The 16009-nt window shown below is 29.2% G+C and overlaps 1 protein-coding gene across 1 annotated transcript in view; it reads right to left on the minus strand.

Annotated features, from left to right (window-relative positions):
• The window catches only part of LOC136979585 (ATP-binding cassette sub-family C member 9-like), an 80383-nt gene that overhangs the window by 15502 nt on the left and 48872 nt on the right, over window positions 1-16009 (minus strand). Inside the window, exons 15-25 of the mRNA XM_067275608.1 lie at window positions 15083-15248; window positions 11994-12131; window positions 8163-8372; window positions 7656-7962; window positions 4867-5105; window positions 4623-4783; window positions 3474-3543; window positions 2735-2892; window positions 2516-2608; window positions 2314-2416; window positions 1-114 (exon numbers count right to left, since the gene is read on the minus strand). Of these exons, the coding sequence (XP_067131709.1) occupies window positions 1-114; window positions 2314-2416; window positions 2516-2608; window positions 2735-2892; window positions 3474-3543; window positions 4623-4783; window positions 4867-5105; window positions 7656-7962; window positions 8163-8372; window positions 11994-12131; window positions 15083-15248 (1759 nt within the window). The remainder of the gene's footprint in view (window positions 115-2313; window positions 2417-2515; window positions 2609-2734; window positions 2893-3473; window positions 3544-4622; window positions 4784-4866; window positions 5106-7655; window positions 7963-8162; window positions 8373-11993; window positions 12132-15082; window positions 15249-16009) is intronic.

Consider the following 16009-nt stretch of genomic DNA (forward strand, 5'->3'; position numbering starts at 1 on the left):
CAAAAGAGTATAAGTCATTGCCATACCCACAAATGCCGAAGAAACTTTATTGGTTATTGCTGCAGTTAATGAAGCTATTGTTGCTACAAATAAAATAATTCCTCCTAAATAATCCTAATTTAACAAAAATGACATAATAAAAATCCATATAAAATTTTAAAATAATCTTTTCAATGTTTGAAAATTATTATTAATTAAAAAAATAATGAATTTGAATAGTTGCTAATATCTTTTTGTATTTTAAAAGATTAGTCAAGTTATTATGAATGAATTTGAATCTTATAATGTTAACTTACTGCTTTTAATAGAATTTTTCTATTCTTATTTCAATACCTTATTCAGAAATAATGTCAAATCAAACATAAGGAAATCGTAAGCACACATTTTGAATTACTGTATTTACAAAATAATAAACTATTATTACAGTGTTGACACATATTTGATATTTCAAAAGTTCTAATATTTTGAAGACAAATCATGCCTGAATTTTAGAAAATCCATATGAAAGATATGTGAAAGAATGAAGAGTCATTGTAACAGTTAGCTCATATTGATTGTGATTGACAGCAGAAAGCAATATTTATTTGCTTAGCAAAATTGGTTCATACTACAAAACATGGAAAATGAAAAATTTTCAATATGTTGGACAATTTGGTAAATGGAAAAATTCATTAGAAAATGGTATCACACATTGCACATTATTCACTCTGCTTTTTTGCATTGGCTGGCAATTTGATATCAGTGTGGACTACCTGGTACCTTAAACTGAAGTAACACACAAATCACTTTTTTGTTTTTTTTAAAAATAATCATTTGTGCATTATTCACTTCAAAATTGAAAACTTTGATTAAGTGGAAAAGTGGTGAGAGCATTGAAAAATATGCCGTTTAAGTGTTAAATCATATAATTGAAGTATTTTATAATCTATAATTGCGAAAAATGTACTGAGAAATATATAAATGGGGTTTGACTGTAATATATCGCAAATAAATGAAGTTCAAAAGAATAATTATTTGAGTATGCTTAAGTTTGATAATTAATTTAACTGTCTGAAAGAAAATATTTAGTATTTATAATGTGGTCTTATTTTAAGTTAATAATCACATCTATAATTATTCAATGCTATTCTCATTTAAATGCAAGCAGTTTTTTTTTTAATCTTAAATACTGTAAGAGATAACTGCATTTGGCATCATTAACATTTTAAATTATGAATATATGGAACATAAAATGGAAACCATATGTTATCTGTTGAAAACAGTAATAGTTCTTATAAAATGCAAACAGCATTAACTGTTTTGAATAGTTTTGTATAAATTGTTTTCTCTGAATACCACCGATATTCAAAAATTTAAAGAATATCTTATGCTACTATTACTAATACATCTGGTAGTAAGTTATATGCTTATACTGAGATATTTTAAGAAACACATCATGATCAGATGGTCACAACTGTGCAAAATACAAATAATAATAATCATTTTAAATATTTTTTCTGGTTTAAGATGATGATTAATTAATCAATAAAGAGATTCACAAAACACAAATATTTGAAATATACAGATATTCCTCACATTGTGATTAAATGGTTCCAAGAAAGTATCATATAAAGTAAAATTGTATAAATCAAATTTGACTGCATAGGGATGGGTTCTCAAAATGAAAAATAACTATTTAAAATTTAGAAATAGATGTAATAATTAGAGAAAAATATATACATCTGCAACTAGTAATTTAATCAAAATTACGAATTAACTGATATAAGAACTAAGTCTGAATTCTTTTCCTCAATCCTTTGAAGGTTTTGGATCAATGGAATGACAATTCTTAACTCTATATGGAGGAAATTAACTTTGTCATCTTAAATTTTTTATCATTTGTGATTCTTCAGATTCTGCAACTGAGAATAACTTAATACAATACTAATGCATATATGTTAGTTGGATCATAGATACAGACGCAAGATAATTTAATTCACGGTCTATTTTGATTCTTTGAAATTGTATAAAGTGAGATCATATAATGAGAGAAACTTGTAGGTATTTCCTGAACTTATTTTATCAAGTACAGTAATATTTTTCCATCATGAAATGGTTATAACAATCAAATCACTTATAAAATTGTAATTATTAAGTCATAATAATCATTTCCTTATTTTGGCTTAACTGTTTTATCTTAAAAAAAAGATGAAATGGTTTTAAAACTCAAGCAAATTTATAATATTGTAAAGGCTTAACTTTGTACAACTTCAAAAGTTTAAAATATATCTTCTTAATATAAGCTATTAAAAAATTATTAATAGATTTACTTACTAATGCTATTCCTAGCCAACAGTTTGCAGAATTTACCATAATCAATGCAGCATTATTGTTATTAATAGCATATGTTAACATTTCATTAAATCGTTTTTCTTCTCTAAGTAAAAATAAATTATTTTATAATAAATGAAAATCATCATGAATAAGAAATTTTTGTTTCTTTTATGTCAAGAAATAATGCTATAATATGCTTTACCTGTAAGCTCTTATTGTAGTAAGGCCAGATATAGTTTCGGAAAAATGAGAGAAAACTGGCGATTTTGTAATACTATCAAGTCGCTGCAATTCTCTAAATAAAACATAATAATCTTTTAATCATGATAAAACAAAATGTTTTTGATATTTATAAGAATAGTTAAACTAATTATAAAATTTTTTTATTAATTTTACAAAAAATTAAGAAACTATACTATACCTTGAAGAAAATCGAAAATAGTGTTGAATAAAATAATATATTGCCATTATAGGGACAACTGCAGCCAAAAAATATGGAGTGACCACCACATCGACGATAATAGCAGAAATGCATAATAACAGAAATCGTAATAAAACTGGTAGAGTAACTGGGAGTTTCTGAAAAGATGCATATTTACATAAAATTATCATTATACTTTTTTAAAGAATACTTTTTTTACAACATAATTACATTAAATAAAACATTCATTTAAAGAAACCTGATGCCCCAATCTTATTAAAATAACTTTGTATGGGTGATCTAGCTACTGTAATTAATTAATGCATCTCTAACAATGGTGAAATTTAGAAGATGCTCCTGTTTTCAGTCTGATTATCAAGTCATCCTTAGGCATTGACAGCTGAAAGTGGAATAGTGTTGCAAGGAAGAAAGATGAGATCAACACCATTTACTCTATTGGTGTCAATCCCACCTTCCTTCCATCCAACACTATTCTTTCACTTTCTACTGTCCGTGACTGAGGATGACTTGTTAATCAGACTGAAAATATGTGCATCTTTTAAATTTCACCCTGTTAAAGGTGCATTAATTAAGCTGGATAACTTTGTACTTCTTCCAAAACTTTTACATTGACTGAATGTTGTTAATTTCATAAGATAAAAGTATATTTTATGTAATAATGTATCTAGGTGTTTAATTTATTATATTAAACAATTTTCTGCAAATAAAATCTAATTACCTTATCAATAGTATTCATGTCAGAGGAAAACCGATTTAAAATTCTACCAATTGGAGTCGTATCAAAGAATCTGTAAAACAAAACATAAACAATTCATTCAATATTCTATTTTCTCATAATAAATATTTTAATAAATAATAAAAGTTAAAAATAAGTATGATAAATGTAATAAAAATTAATAAATCCAAAAATTATTAGTGATAAAAAGAAATTTTACTAATATTTAGTTTTATTTATTAATATTTATTTAAACAGTAAACTTAGGGAACAATGAAACATTTTGATTTCGTAAAAGATGTATAAAAGCGTTATATCAGCTGTTAAATGTATGATTCTATATTTCGTCATGAGGTAACCGTAAAATCTTTTTATATAAAATCAATTTTGGACTAATAATATTTAGATTGTTCTCTGATGATTACAGAATATTTTATAAAACTATACAACTATTCCAAAAATTTGTAACTCAATGTTTATTTTACATTCAGTCAGCATTTTTTTACAATATTTTTAAACTGAAAACCTTGACTTTAAAATTTAATGAAAGTATTTGGCAAAAATATAATAATTCTAAGAAGTATTTTTCAAAATTTACACAACTCCTGAATATAAATTTTAATTTTGTTACCAATACTTGCATGACTGATGCATATAAGTTTGAATCAAGTGAATCCACAATTCATCAATTATTTAATCCTCTATTTAGATGAATCTTCTATTTTAGACAATTCTTTTCTATCACAAATTATTAAATTAACAAGACTTTTAATACATTATTACAAAATTAAAAGTATTAATACTACTGTAAGGAGTGTTCAGTTATTTATAACAAAAGAAACGAGAAATACAAAGAGATAGTAATACATATTGCTTAATTTTTTCCTTGATATTTCTGAGGGACAATTTAAATTTAACATTTATGTATAGAAAAATTGATCTGAAAATGATATCCAACAGAAGATAGCAAATATGTAATATAAATATATTATATATTTATATTATACATATATAAATATACATATACAAAAATATAAAAATAAAAATGCAATTACTTATTAATTATATATTAATTTTTATAATTTATTTTCATTAGTGAAGTCTAAGAACTAAAACTTAAATTTGATTTTTTTATCATTTATATATACACACCTCATAGGACAATGTATGATATTGTTTAACATTTGAGAAAAAAGAACTTTCACAGCTCGTATGGAGGTCAACTGTGCTGCCAAGTTTGTTATAAGAGAAAGTAAAATGCCTACACCAGATAAAACAGCGTAGACAATAATGTATTTCTTAATATTAGGATCCTAAAATACAGAAAAATTTTATTCAATTATTTAAAACTAAATATGCAATAATAAAATTTCTATCAAAACTAATCATTTCTTACATTTTCAATAGTAGTATTTGAATATGATAATTCAGACCATTTTGATAACCAAAAGTCAGCTCCTATTTTTACAGCTTGAGTGCTAATTATTAATATAATAACAAGGATAGCTAAAGAAAGGGAACAAGCTTTCATAAACATTAAATAAACTTTCTTTGATATTTTTCCTCTTTCTCTTTCTTCTTCTTTTATCAATTTTCCACAAGACATATCTTCTAATTTTTCTTCACTTCCAGATTCTATTAAAAAAATAACTTTCATTTCAGCATAATAATTTTGCTTTTTATTGATATATTTGTAAATGTCCAGTTCCAAAAGTAATTACCAAATAATGATTACTGTTCAAACCACTAATCTAGTTAGTGGTGATTACTGATTGGACTGGACATTTGTAAATATAAATTATTCTTAATAAATAAATTAAATTCGTTAATAATGTATTTGAAAATTTAACTTTACAATACTGAAAAAGAAAAAAAGAAAATTTTAAAGTTTTCAATTAATGTATTTCCTTGATTCTAAATGATGGATACTAGGCTTTGGCCTAGTATGAGTAACTTTCTGAGAGAAGAAATCTCAGAAACTTACTATCCGAGAGAAAAAATCTTGAGAGTACAATGAGTAGTGGACAAGGTTCTGAAACATACATACATACAAGAAAGACATCGGCCGTACACGAAGTGTTTAGCTGGCAGAAAAGAGGGTAAGGGAAAGGGGAGGGGAAGAAAGAGGGAGAGGAGAAAGACAGTAGAGAAAGGAAAGATCCCTCTGAATGGCAATATATGGCTACAGTACCCTCTATGTTTGATGTTGGCATGCAGTTTTTATGCTGCAAGGCTGTAGTCCCCCAAAGGGTCTAAAAGAAAACCTGAGTGTAGTGAAGACCATAATTGAGTGCCGCCACGAATAGCTAAGTGTAGAAGTTAGTGCCAAGTGGCTGTTAGTAGGAAGACTTATATCTACTTAATATGAAACATGCATTGCGAATCTTAATACTACTTAACAGCTAGACAGACAGTGCGAAAAGGAAACGAACACAATGACAAACTAGATGAGACGAATGGACCGACAGAGACAAATGGGCAAGACCTCAATTTTTAAAAAATTTTTTTATTTTATTTTATTTTTAAACATTAACTTACTCACTAACTAAACTAACCTACCATAACCTAGGATGAAACCTAACCAGAGGACTAAAGCTAACAAACCCTAATCTAATTTAACCTAACCTATCATATCTTAATTGGAAACCAAGCTAAGAGTCCCTAATCTAACTTACAACTAGGACTAACTGAATTTAGACTGAAAAAGAAGACTAAAATACAAAGTTGAAAGGCAGCTAAATGCTGACAGTTGAAACAAAGCAAGGAAAAGCTAATTGTCATCCATACCCCTGGAGTGATACTCTCAAGAACTCCACTAAGGGATATAAATGCGAGTAGATGATGGAACATTGTACGTGTGTGAATGAGTTGGTGCGGATTGCAAGGCCAGTTGTACCCTTCAAGAATAGCAGCTCTCATTAAACTATCCCTAATGTGATTGTACAGTATCTATTGCAGCAAAAAACTAAGTGAAGTGGTGTTTAGTCCTCCTGAATACCACAATCGTATTGTGGATTGTCCCCAAGGTTAAATCTATGCAAGTATTGCTTAAAGTTGCTGTGTCTTGTAAGTAGCTGAGTGAGGGTGTAACTACGGTAAAAGTGGTGAAGATTTGCAGTAGTGTCATCCTTGGGGATGAAAGCATAGGTGAGCCTACCAGTGGTGTGACGGTCCCAGCTGTCTTGCCAGAGAATGAAGATTTGCTTCTTGACATGATTGTTGATGTACAACATAGGAATGTAACTGAAAGTACTAGTGACTGAAGACTTTGCAGCTTGTTTGGCAAGACAGTCAGTGGTCTCGTTGCCAAGAATCTCTGCATTGGAAATCTATTCTAATGTTGTTGTCTAACTGTCTGAGAATGTGGTGTATGAGATGGACGAGTTTTAAGCGGCTATCAGACTTTGCAATCCTGTGTAAAGCTACCCTACTATCAGAATAAATGTGATAGTGTAAGTAGTGTCTTTTGTCCTTCCTACGCCTAATGTGAATTAAGCTCATATAAATAGCTAAAGTTTCTGCCTGTGCTATTGAGCAGTGTTTACCTAGACAAAAGCAAGCATTGTGAAGCTCACGGCCTATGTCAGAGTAAACTACAAAAGTGGCACCCACATTGTCACCCATCTTGGAACCGTCAGTGTAAATCCTAAACATGGGATGATTACCTGGATCTTTGAAGTAAACATCAGGGGCAAGCTGATGGGTGGGGTGATAATCATAAGTCAGGAGGTTCTGAAACTACTCTCAGATAACTACTGTCTTACTGTACAGAGAGTAGTAGCCAACTCTCAAGTGGACACATCCAAATCTTCCTTTCTGTGACTCATACAGTTCAAATCTGGTTTGTATAGCTGCAAGTACTCTCAGACATTATGGATGAAATGATGCAGTTTTAAAAACAATTTTAAAAAATTTGCAAAGAATTGTAAGAATAAATTATATTTTTAATCTATTGCATATTTTCAGCAGTTTATGTCTTAAATTATTTACAAATTCATTGCTTAATTATGTATCATATTTATGATACATAATTAAGCAATGAATTTGTAAAAATATTAATGAAAGAAATGTATTAAAAAACTATCATAATAATCAAGCAGATAAAAATTTCATTCAAAATCTTAATTAAATTTAAATGATGTTTTTTTTTCAATTTACTCATTTAATGTTTCATTTAAAACTTACCATCTTGAAGTTGTTGTTCTTCTTCCTCTTCTATCATTTCTTCAGTATGAACCGATATACGGGAATTTAAACGCATTGGAGTCTTCCACGGATGCCTGTAAATTCCAACCGAACTAGTACTTGATCGAGATCTCAAGCTATCGGTCGACAAAACACTTTTAATTAGATTAGTACTAGACTGTTCAGAATTACGAAGAGACGGTATGGGATCGTCGTGATCACCGCAATCGTGACACGGAAGAGGACTAGACGGATCGTGAGATAGCTGACGACTAAGTGAAACAAGTCTTGCACGTGGACGAATTTCCTAAATATATAAAAATTGCTTAATATAAAATAACAGTTAATGCATTTACTATATTCAAAAAATTTCCATCCATTTGGATTTACTAATATAAGATTTTATCAAAAAAAAAAGTCTTTTTAAGACTCTACTATTTCAATCTAATTTTTTTTATAAATTTTTCCAACACATTTACTTTAAAATAAATATTAAATTAAAAATACCTGTGTTGACGTCGCTCTATGTAAAACTTGCTTTGATAATAGACGAGAAAATTTATGTCGATCCTTAACTGCTTCTTCTCCTTTGGATTTACAGATTTTTTCCTTTGCAATTACAATTTTTTTCCAAGCAGCACTCTGTTCTTTTACAATTTTTTCAATTTCAGAGTATGATCCCTGACATTTGATCTTATTATCCTCCATAAGAACAACCTACCACAATTTCAATTTAATTAATAATTATTAATCAAAATTTTATCATTTTCTTAGATGTTGAAAAATATTATCTATCTCTATTAATTGTTAATGCAAAATTTTCATTTATTTAACTGCTGTTTCATATTTTTGCTATTGTAAATATCTTTTTCATATGTGTAATTCTATTAGAAATGCCAAGTAGTTATAAATTGGAAATTTTATTTAGAAGTGAATTTCAAATTTTTAATTAATCTGTTTTAAATCTCTAAAAATACATAATTTTTTTGAAAATAATAAAGAAAACAATGTATACTTCCAAATTTTCTAAGTCTATCATTTGAAAAAGTATAATTAAAATTCATACAAATCTTTTTAAAAATAATTAAATTTAAATTCTTTTTTTTTATATTAAAAAGACAAATAACATAAATTCATTATTCATTTACAAATAAAATCTAATTATTACTGTTTTCCTAAATTCAAATGATTCCAAACTTAAAATATATTAGTGTGGGTCTCAAGGAATTAGTCAATTTATCTGAAGGTTAATAAATTGCAAGGGGTTGTTGCAATGGCATAACTAAGATTTTGGTCTGGGAGGATAATCTAAAAAGAACTATCAGAATGAAGAAAAATTAAGCATCCCCTCTGCTGACAAATGAGTGTCCCTTATACACCTGCCGGACAAATGTTCTAGAATGTTCCCAATATATCTCAATACATCTGAAAAACTCGATATCCAAACTATGATCTATAACAAGCCGCAATCACATAGTATAAGTAAGCGATTGATAACTGAGCATTCATTTTTTTATTATAATAAGAAATGAAATAATTGATTGGTATTGAATTATTCATTAATAAAATGTAATTTTAAATCTGTTGTTTAAGGCTTTTTAGTTTAAATTTTATTCTTAAAGCCTTCAAGGAAGGGTCAACACCCACATCCTCCATAAGTACTGTACATCACAGGGTTGATATATACAGTCAAACCTGTTTTTATGCGCTCTCTTTTTATTTGTGCGATTTTTTTTAATGCGAATTTTTAATTTGTGCGGTATAGTTGGCGACTAGTCTCGTGCGATTCGTCATGTCTTACGTTGACTTATTATAGCTAAATAAACTTATTATAGCATAAATGCACTTATTATAGTAATATTATTGCATGAATATGCGAAAAATGAAATAATTTACTTTTTAAGTCAACAAAACACCACCTGGACAAAAATATGTAAAACAGACGATAGACCAGGCGATGCAGTCAAGTGCTGACATCTGTTGTCAATAAATTCTATTTCGTACGGTTTTGAGTTATTTTCTATGTGAGACTTTTTTTATGCGGTCCCTGTTGACCGCATAAAAAAAAATATTTTTTAATTGTGTTGCGAAAACTATTATTTACAGCCATTCGTGAAGTTTCGTGAGATTTTTTTATGCGTTTTTTTTAATGCGGTCCCTATCCCCCGCATAAAAACAGGTTTGACTGTATATATATAACATAATTTTCATCAACCCCCAAAAGGACCCAGGATTTGTTCACTAGTATAATAACTTAAACTTAATTATAATATGAATAGCAGTTTATTATAAAGCAATAACTGACAAATAGCAAAATATAAACTAACAGCCTTAATATTAACTTGTTTGCTAAAACTGTAAAATATCAAATTCAATTATTAAAGTTTATAAGTGTAATTTAATAATCTTTTTCTAAGTACATAATCTACAAAATGTAATACACCTATCCCTCGATTTACACAGAAGATAGGTTCCTGAGAGAAACGTGTAAATCGAATTTGTATCTTTTTGAATGTAAAACCGTGTAAATCGAAAAGTATGCAAAAAACGCATAATTTCGTTGTTTATTAATTATGAATTTTTTCAATTTTTTAAAGGTACATAAATCAAACAAAAATATTGAAAGGAAAAAATATATATTCTTTTATTAATTAAATACAAAGTACAAAGAGAACAAAAAATAAAATCTGAAAGATTCATAAAAATGTAATGTAATTGTGTAATGTAATGTAATGTAATGTAAAAAAATGTAATTAAAAATAATGTAATCATTTGTTACTTATGAATATGAAAAATTAAAATTTTCTGGTTTAAAACTATGTGCAATGAATGCAACTTCGTGCGTATGGGGTACCCTATATCGGTTTATCAGTTACTATTTGACGGATTCAAATAAAACTGTCACCTAGTATCATAAATGTCAACTACAACATATAATTAAGGTGGATTGGAATATAGATGTAGATTAAAGTTAAAAATTGTTTCTTTTGATCATAGCCAGTTTATTTTCTACATTTATTTTTTAAACCATGTAAAAGTGAAAACGTGTAAAAGAAGTACCGTGTAAAACGAGGGATAGGTGTATTAAAAAATGTAAAAATTAAGTATAAGTTTTTGATTAAAACTTCTGTGAATAACAAGCATGTACAATCTCTATTCTAATCTATTAAATTCTCCTTTTTAATGAATTTCTAATTGTTTGACTCACACCATATACAGGTATGACTCAGTTTATGCCAGGATTAGGTTCCCAAAATTTCTGGCATAAATTGAAGCAAAAAGTATAAGGAAAACATATGTAAACACATTAGATTCTATTCCAAGATTTTTAGTAATTGATACAAAATACTCGAAGAGTTATATTCTCTGAAATTTAAACATAAAACAATTTTCAACAACACATTATTAATTTTTATGAAAGGGAAAAATTTATTGCTTTAAAAATAATAGATGTCTGGTTTGAGTGCCATCTTTCTCCATTCACTGGATAATTTCCATTTTTCTTTTGATTGTTGTAATATCACCAAATATACTATAATAGAACTAATGAATACAATAATAGAACTAAAAAGAAAGGTGACCACAATACCAGATAAATTTTATGTCTGTTCCACACACATCCAGGATGAAAGTTGAGAACCTTTCTCTCCTCTATCCCCAGACCAAGTCATCTCATCCTTCCCCTTTGTGACCTCTAAGTTCTTCAAATTCCTGAAGAGTGCAGATGTGGAGTTAATGGGTTCTTATGAGTATCAGATTTTAAACTCTACTTACAATTGTCAATTATTTTTGTTCTCAGTGCACTTGATAACATGTTTTAGGGACATAGTGGTAGATATTTGGAAATATTAAAAAGAAGTGAAAGATTGACCATAAACAAAAAACCTAGTAAAACTATGAGTAACTAAGAGGGGAAAAAAGGCACTAATTAAAAGAACTGGAAAGCAGGTATAGCCAAGGATGAGAGTAAAACTAATCAGATTAATCTCTCAGTATCCTGTTGTCCAGACACTGGTGCATTTGTCAGTTCACTTGTAATTCTTAGTTTGTGGTTAGTGTAATTTGTTTTTTCTCACATGTTACACACAATTTCATTCCAGTTTTTGTTTATTCATTAAAATTTTAGGCTATAGTTTAATCACCTAGTATTATAGTTTTAATACACTATCAGGACTGTATGTATCTAGCACGTTGAACACAGTTCAACCCCTTCCAATTTTTTCATCTATGAGAGGTGCAAAAGTGAAGCGAGCATAAATTGAAGTGGCATAAACAAAGTCATACTTATATAATAATCATACTAACTCACAAAAGCAAATTTTGATATTTATGACTTACTTTTGCAGCATGTGTAAGATGTTCCAGTTTATTAGTTACAAGTATTACAGTCCTTTGTCGTCGAAGAAGAAGAGTTTTAATTCCTTGTTCAAAAACATGTGATTCAACATGAGCATCCAAGGCAGATAAAGGGTCATCCTGTAGGAAACGAATTGTATTAATTAAAAAAATATAATAAGTAAATAATCATTTCAATTTTAAAAAATATATAAAAGTATATCAGGAAAGAAGTGTTCAAAAAAGAAGTCATGTAACAAACTATTTGCAAGTTCAACTCCTAGAAAAGAACTAATCCAAACCAAACAATTTGCCAAATTATTTGGCTATTATATGGCTAAGTAAATTAATTTTGTGCACCAGGGCTATCTGATGATCAAACATGATACCTCTCCAAACCATGATGTCTGGTATGACAGGCTGGCAATCTGAAAAGGGCTGGAATGTAGCATAGTCCAGAATACTGCCACACTCGTCCATGGCCATCATTCCTCCAAAGACAGAAGCAGAATTCATCCATAAACAATACCTGATGCCATTTAGTGCAATGATGACACCACACCAGAACTGCAGCCGTGTTGAATGGTTAACGGTACCCCCATTGCTGGTTGCCATGCATACAGCCTGACTTCATGCAATCTGTTGCAAATGGTTTGGGTAGACACAGATGTACCCATTGACGGAAACAGATGGCTTTGGATGTCACATACCATGGCAAGTGGGTCCTGATGGCCATTTGGTAAATTTGCCAGTCTGTGCACTCTGTTGTGTGCAGGTGTGATCCAATCCTTCTTTGGCATGTTCACAGATGTTCCTGTGTCCATGTTACATTACTGGATAGTACTCACATCATGCCCAACATGCATGGCAACTGCACGGATTGACAAACCAAGGTCGAGCATCTCCAGGATACAGTCTTGTTCCCTAGCCATTAACTGGTGGTATTCAGCTTGCTGTCATTTCTGAGGCATTTTCTACACTTCTTTGAAAGTTTGGTTGCCATGAACTGTCACTGATAGCATTCACGGTCCGAGCTGGCTGCTGGTCTTTATAGCCTGAAACTGGTACTATGTGACCCAATGCATATGCAAACTTAATTATTTGCATATATCTGTCACCTCTACCGGTCCTGCAATTTGCATATGGCCACATGCATTCCTTCTTGGTGTTGCAATTTCACTTTCACTTTTGAGGAGTGTATTATAAAGTAGGATGTGGTGATTTAATTTTATTCACTACAAGCAATTTTTATTATATCATCACAATACCAGGCTACAGTTTTTTTATCATATTTTTAATTTACTTTAATATACCTGCTCTAAATTTTAGTAGCATCTTTTGCCTGTAAATCATACATGTTAACAACAGAGTCATGCCAGTCACATATCTAATTTCGTTCTAGAGAAAATTTCTGAATTGAAATCACATGACAGTCCAACCAGAAGTTCATATATTACAGTTAATTGGAATTCCTTGCCCCTAAGCTTTTCATGTGTAATCTTGACTTGCATCTTGCTAATTCTGTTCTTGAAATTAAAGGACAGACAGATGGATACTAGTGGGAATTTATAGATCTGCAATTTTCAAATTGCAGCACAATAACCTTGATTGATTAATAAAATAATTTTTGCCTTGTATAAAAGTCTTTTTATTTTTGAGTACTGATTTTTCCTTCTTATGTCTAAATGTGATGACAATTCTTTTGTTAGAATGGCCTAGAACTATCAATGCACTTAAGGAGGCAATTGTATTAGAACATGATAACGTCAGTACAAATAACTTAAGAATGGTTCAAAGATCATGTATTCAGTGCATTTAAAACTGCTTGGAGGTTAAAGACCACAAATTTCAGCAATTGTTATAATTTCAGATGTTTAATTAAATAAAGTAGCTTGTTTTTCTATGGATCTAAATATGTGGTTACTCTGTATATTTATTTAGCATCATTGATATTTTATCAAAGCAATCATTAGTTTTATATTGTAAATATTAATATTGTTAATTTAATTGGTTGTAGACTATTCTAGTATCTAAATGTAGATGTCTGCCATGCATATTAATTGGGCTGAAATTTGAAAAAATTGTAGACCTGTAAATTCCACTCTCATCCATCTGTCAGTCTGTCCTTCCTTAATCTTGAGAATGGTGTTAGATAGTTGAAAGTCAAGACTAGATATAGAATGCTTAAGGGCAGGAGGCTCCAATTAACCATGTATGAACTTCTGGTCTAGACAGAAATCATGTGATTTCAATTCAAAAATGGAGTTACATAGATGAGTGGCATGACTGTTATCAGGAAAAGTATGATGCACAGAGGCAAGACACTACTAATTTGAGGTGGAGAGCATATATTTTAAATTAAATAAATAAAAAATACGATTAAAAATTGCAGTTCAGCATTGTGACATTGTCACAATCACTTTTGCTTGTTCTTTTTATATATTTATTCAATTAACAACAACATTTTAAAAATATTTAAATTGTATGCTTTCCAATTTCTCAAATTAATCTTTAAAACTATTTAATGTTTTTTTTTATGTTATTGTTTTTTCTTATATATAATTGAATGCTTTTGAATAACCTCTGCTCATTTCTTGACAGTGTTTATAAACATGAACATCAAATAAAAAACAGAACTTTGACTATAAATAAAAATTTCTTGAAAATATTTTATTACATATAAGAAAGTTAAAACAATCCTGTAAAGATTACAAAGTTCTAAACGTCTTTGTAAATTGAACTTTAAAATACTAAATTCTATATAGATTCATCCAGAATTTTACATTTGTAATTATTACTAGAATTAAATATTGAAAAAAATTATATACAATTAAAATTACATCACTACTAAATAATATAATACTTTTACATTCATTGAAACCAAAGTATAACCTGAAAATTATAATTATCTGTTAGACACCTCCTCAATTATTTTTTAATAAATTCATCTTTTCCTTTGGTTAGAACAATTTTCTTATAAAAAAACTTCTTCCCATTGGAAAAAAATTGAAGGTATATTAAAAGGGGTACAAAAGATGAGTAATTTTTTAAAAAATTAAAAAATTTCTATATACTACAAGATAAATTCTTACCAAAATTACAATACGAGCTTGTGAATAAAATGCTCTTGCGAGAGCAATCCTTTGTCTTTGTCCACCGCTTAAGTTTACACCACGCTCTCCAATTTCTGTTAAATCATGACAAGGCAATAAGTTAATATCGGCTTGAAGTGCACACGCTTGTATTACCTGATGATATCTATAAAAACAAACTAATTTGTAATAAAGTTATGTATGCATAAGTTATAAGAAAAAATTCATAAATAATAAAAATATACTTTATTATTATATCAAGGCATAAAAGTCAGTAATTCTTTTCCTTATTTACTGTTATATTATAGAAAAATAAAAAATTTTTGGATTGCCTCACTAATCAAATGAAATTGCAGTTTCTAACATTAAGTATTATCTTTCAAATTTGCTGTAATTCTATATGTAGATGATTTGATTTCACACTATAAACATGAATCTTTCTATCTCAGCAAATAAAAGTATAAAGGTTGCCCAAATGAAAAGTGGACACCCTTCAGAACTGGCAAATATTTATTGTAAATCTAAAAGAAATCTCCATGTTTGTTTAAGCAAAGATCCCAGCATCTCACAAGCAGATCGATGTCCCTTGTGTAAAATTTTGATAGCTGCTAGTAAAAAATTCTTTGACCCTATCCTTCACCTCATTGTCCAACATGAATCTTTGCCCTTGTAAAGCTTTCTTGAGAGATCCAAAAATGTGAAAGTCACACAGCAGTAAAAAAACCTCAACATCACTCTTCCAGCACTTGGCATTGTTACAGACTTATGAAGTGCTAGGGAGGATGAGTGTTTTCATTGTTTGCTCTTGTTCTTCGTTTTGGGAGTGTAATGTTGGCACTGTCTCATCTCCTGCAATAATACAAAGGAGTAACTAAGGGTCTTCATTATAGTCTATAGATGTTGGCATTCCTATTCCCTTCAACCACT

This window comes from Centruroides vittatus, unplaced genomic scaffold (assembly GCF_030686945.1).
Source record: "Centruroides vittatus isolate TY-2023 unplaced genomic scaffold, ASM3068694v2 contig_1157, whole genome shotgun sequence".
NCBI classification, from domain to species: domain Eukaryota; kingdom Metazoa; phylum Arthropoda; class Arachnida; order Scorpiones; family Buthidae; genus Centruroides; species Centruroides vittatus.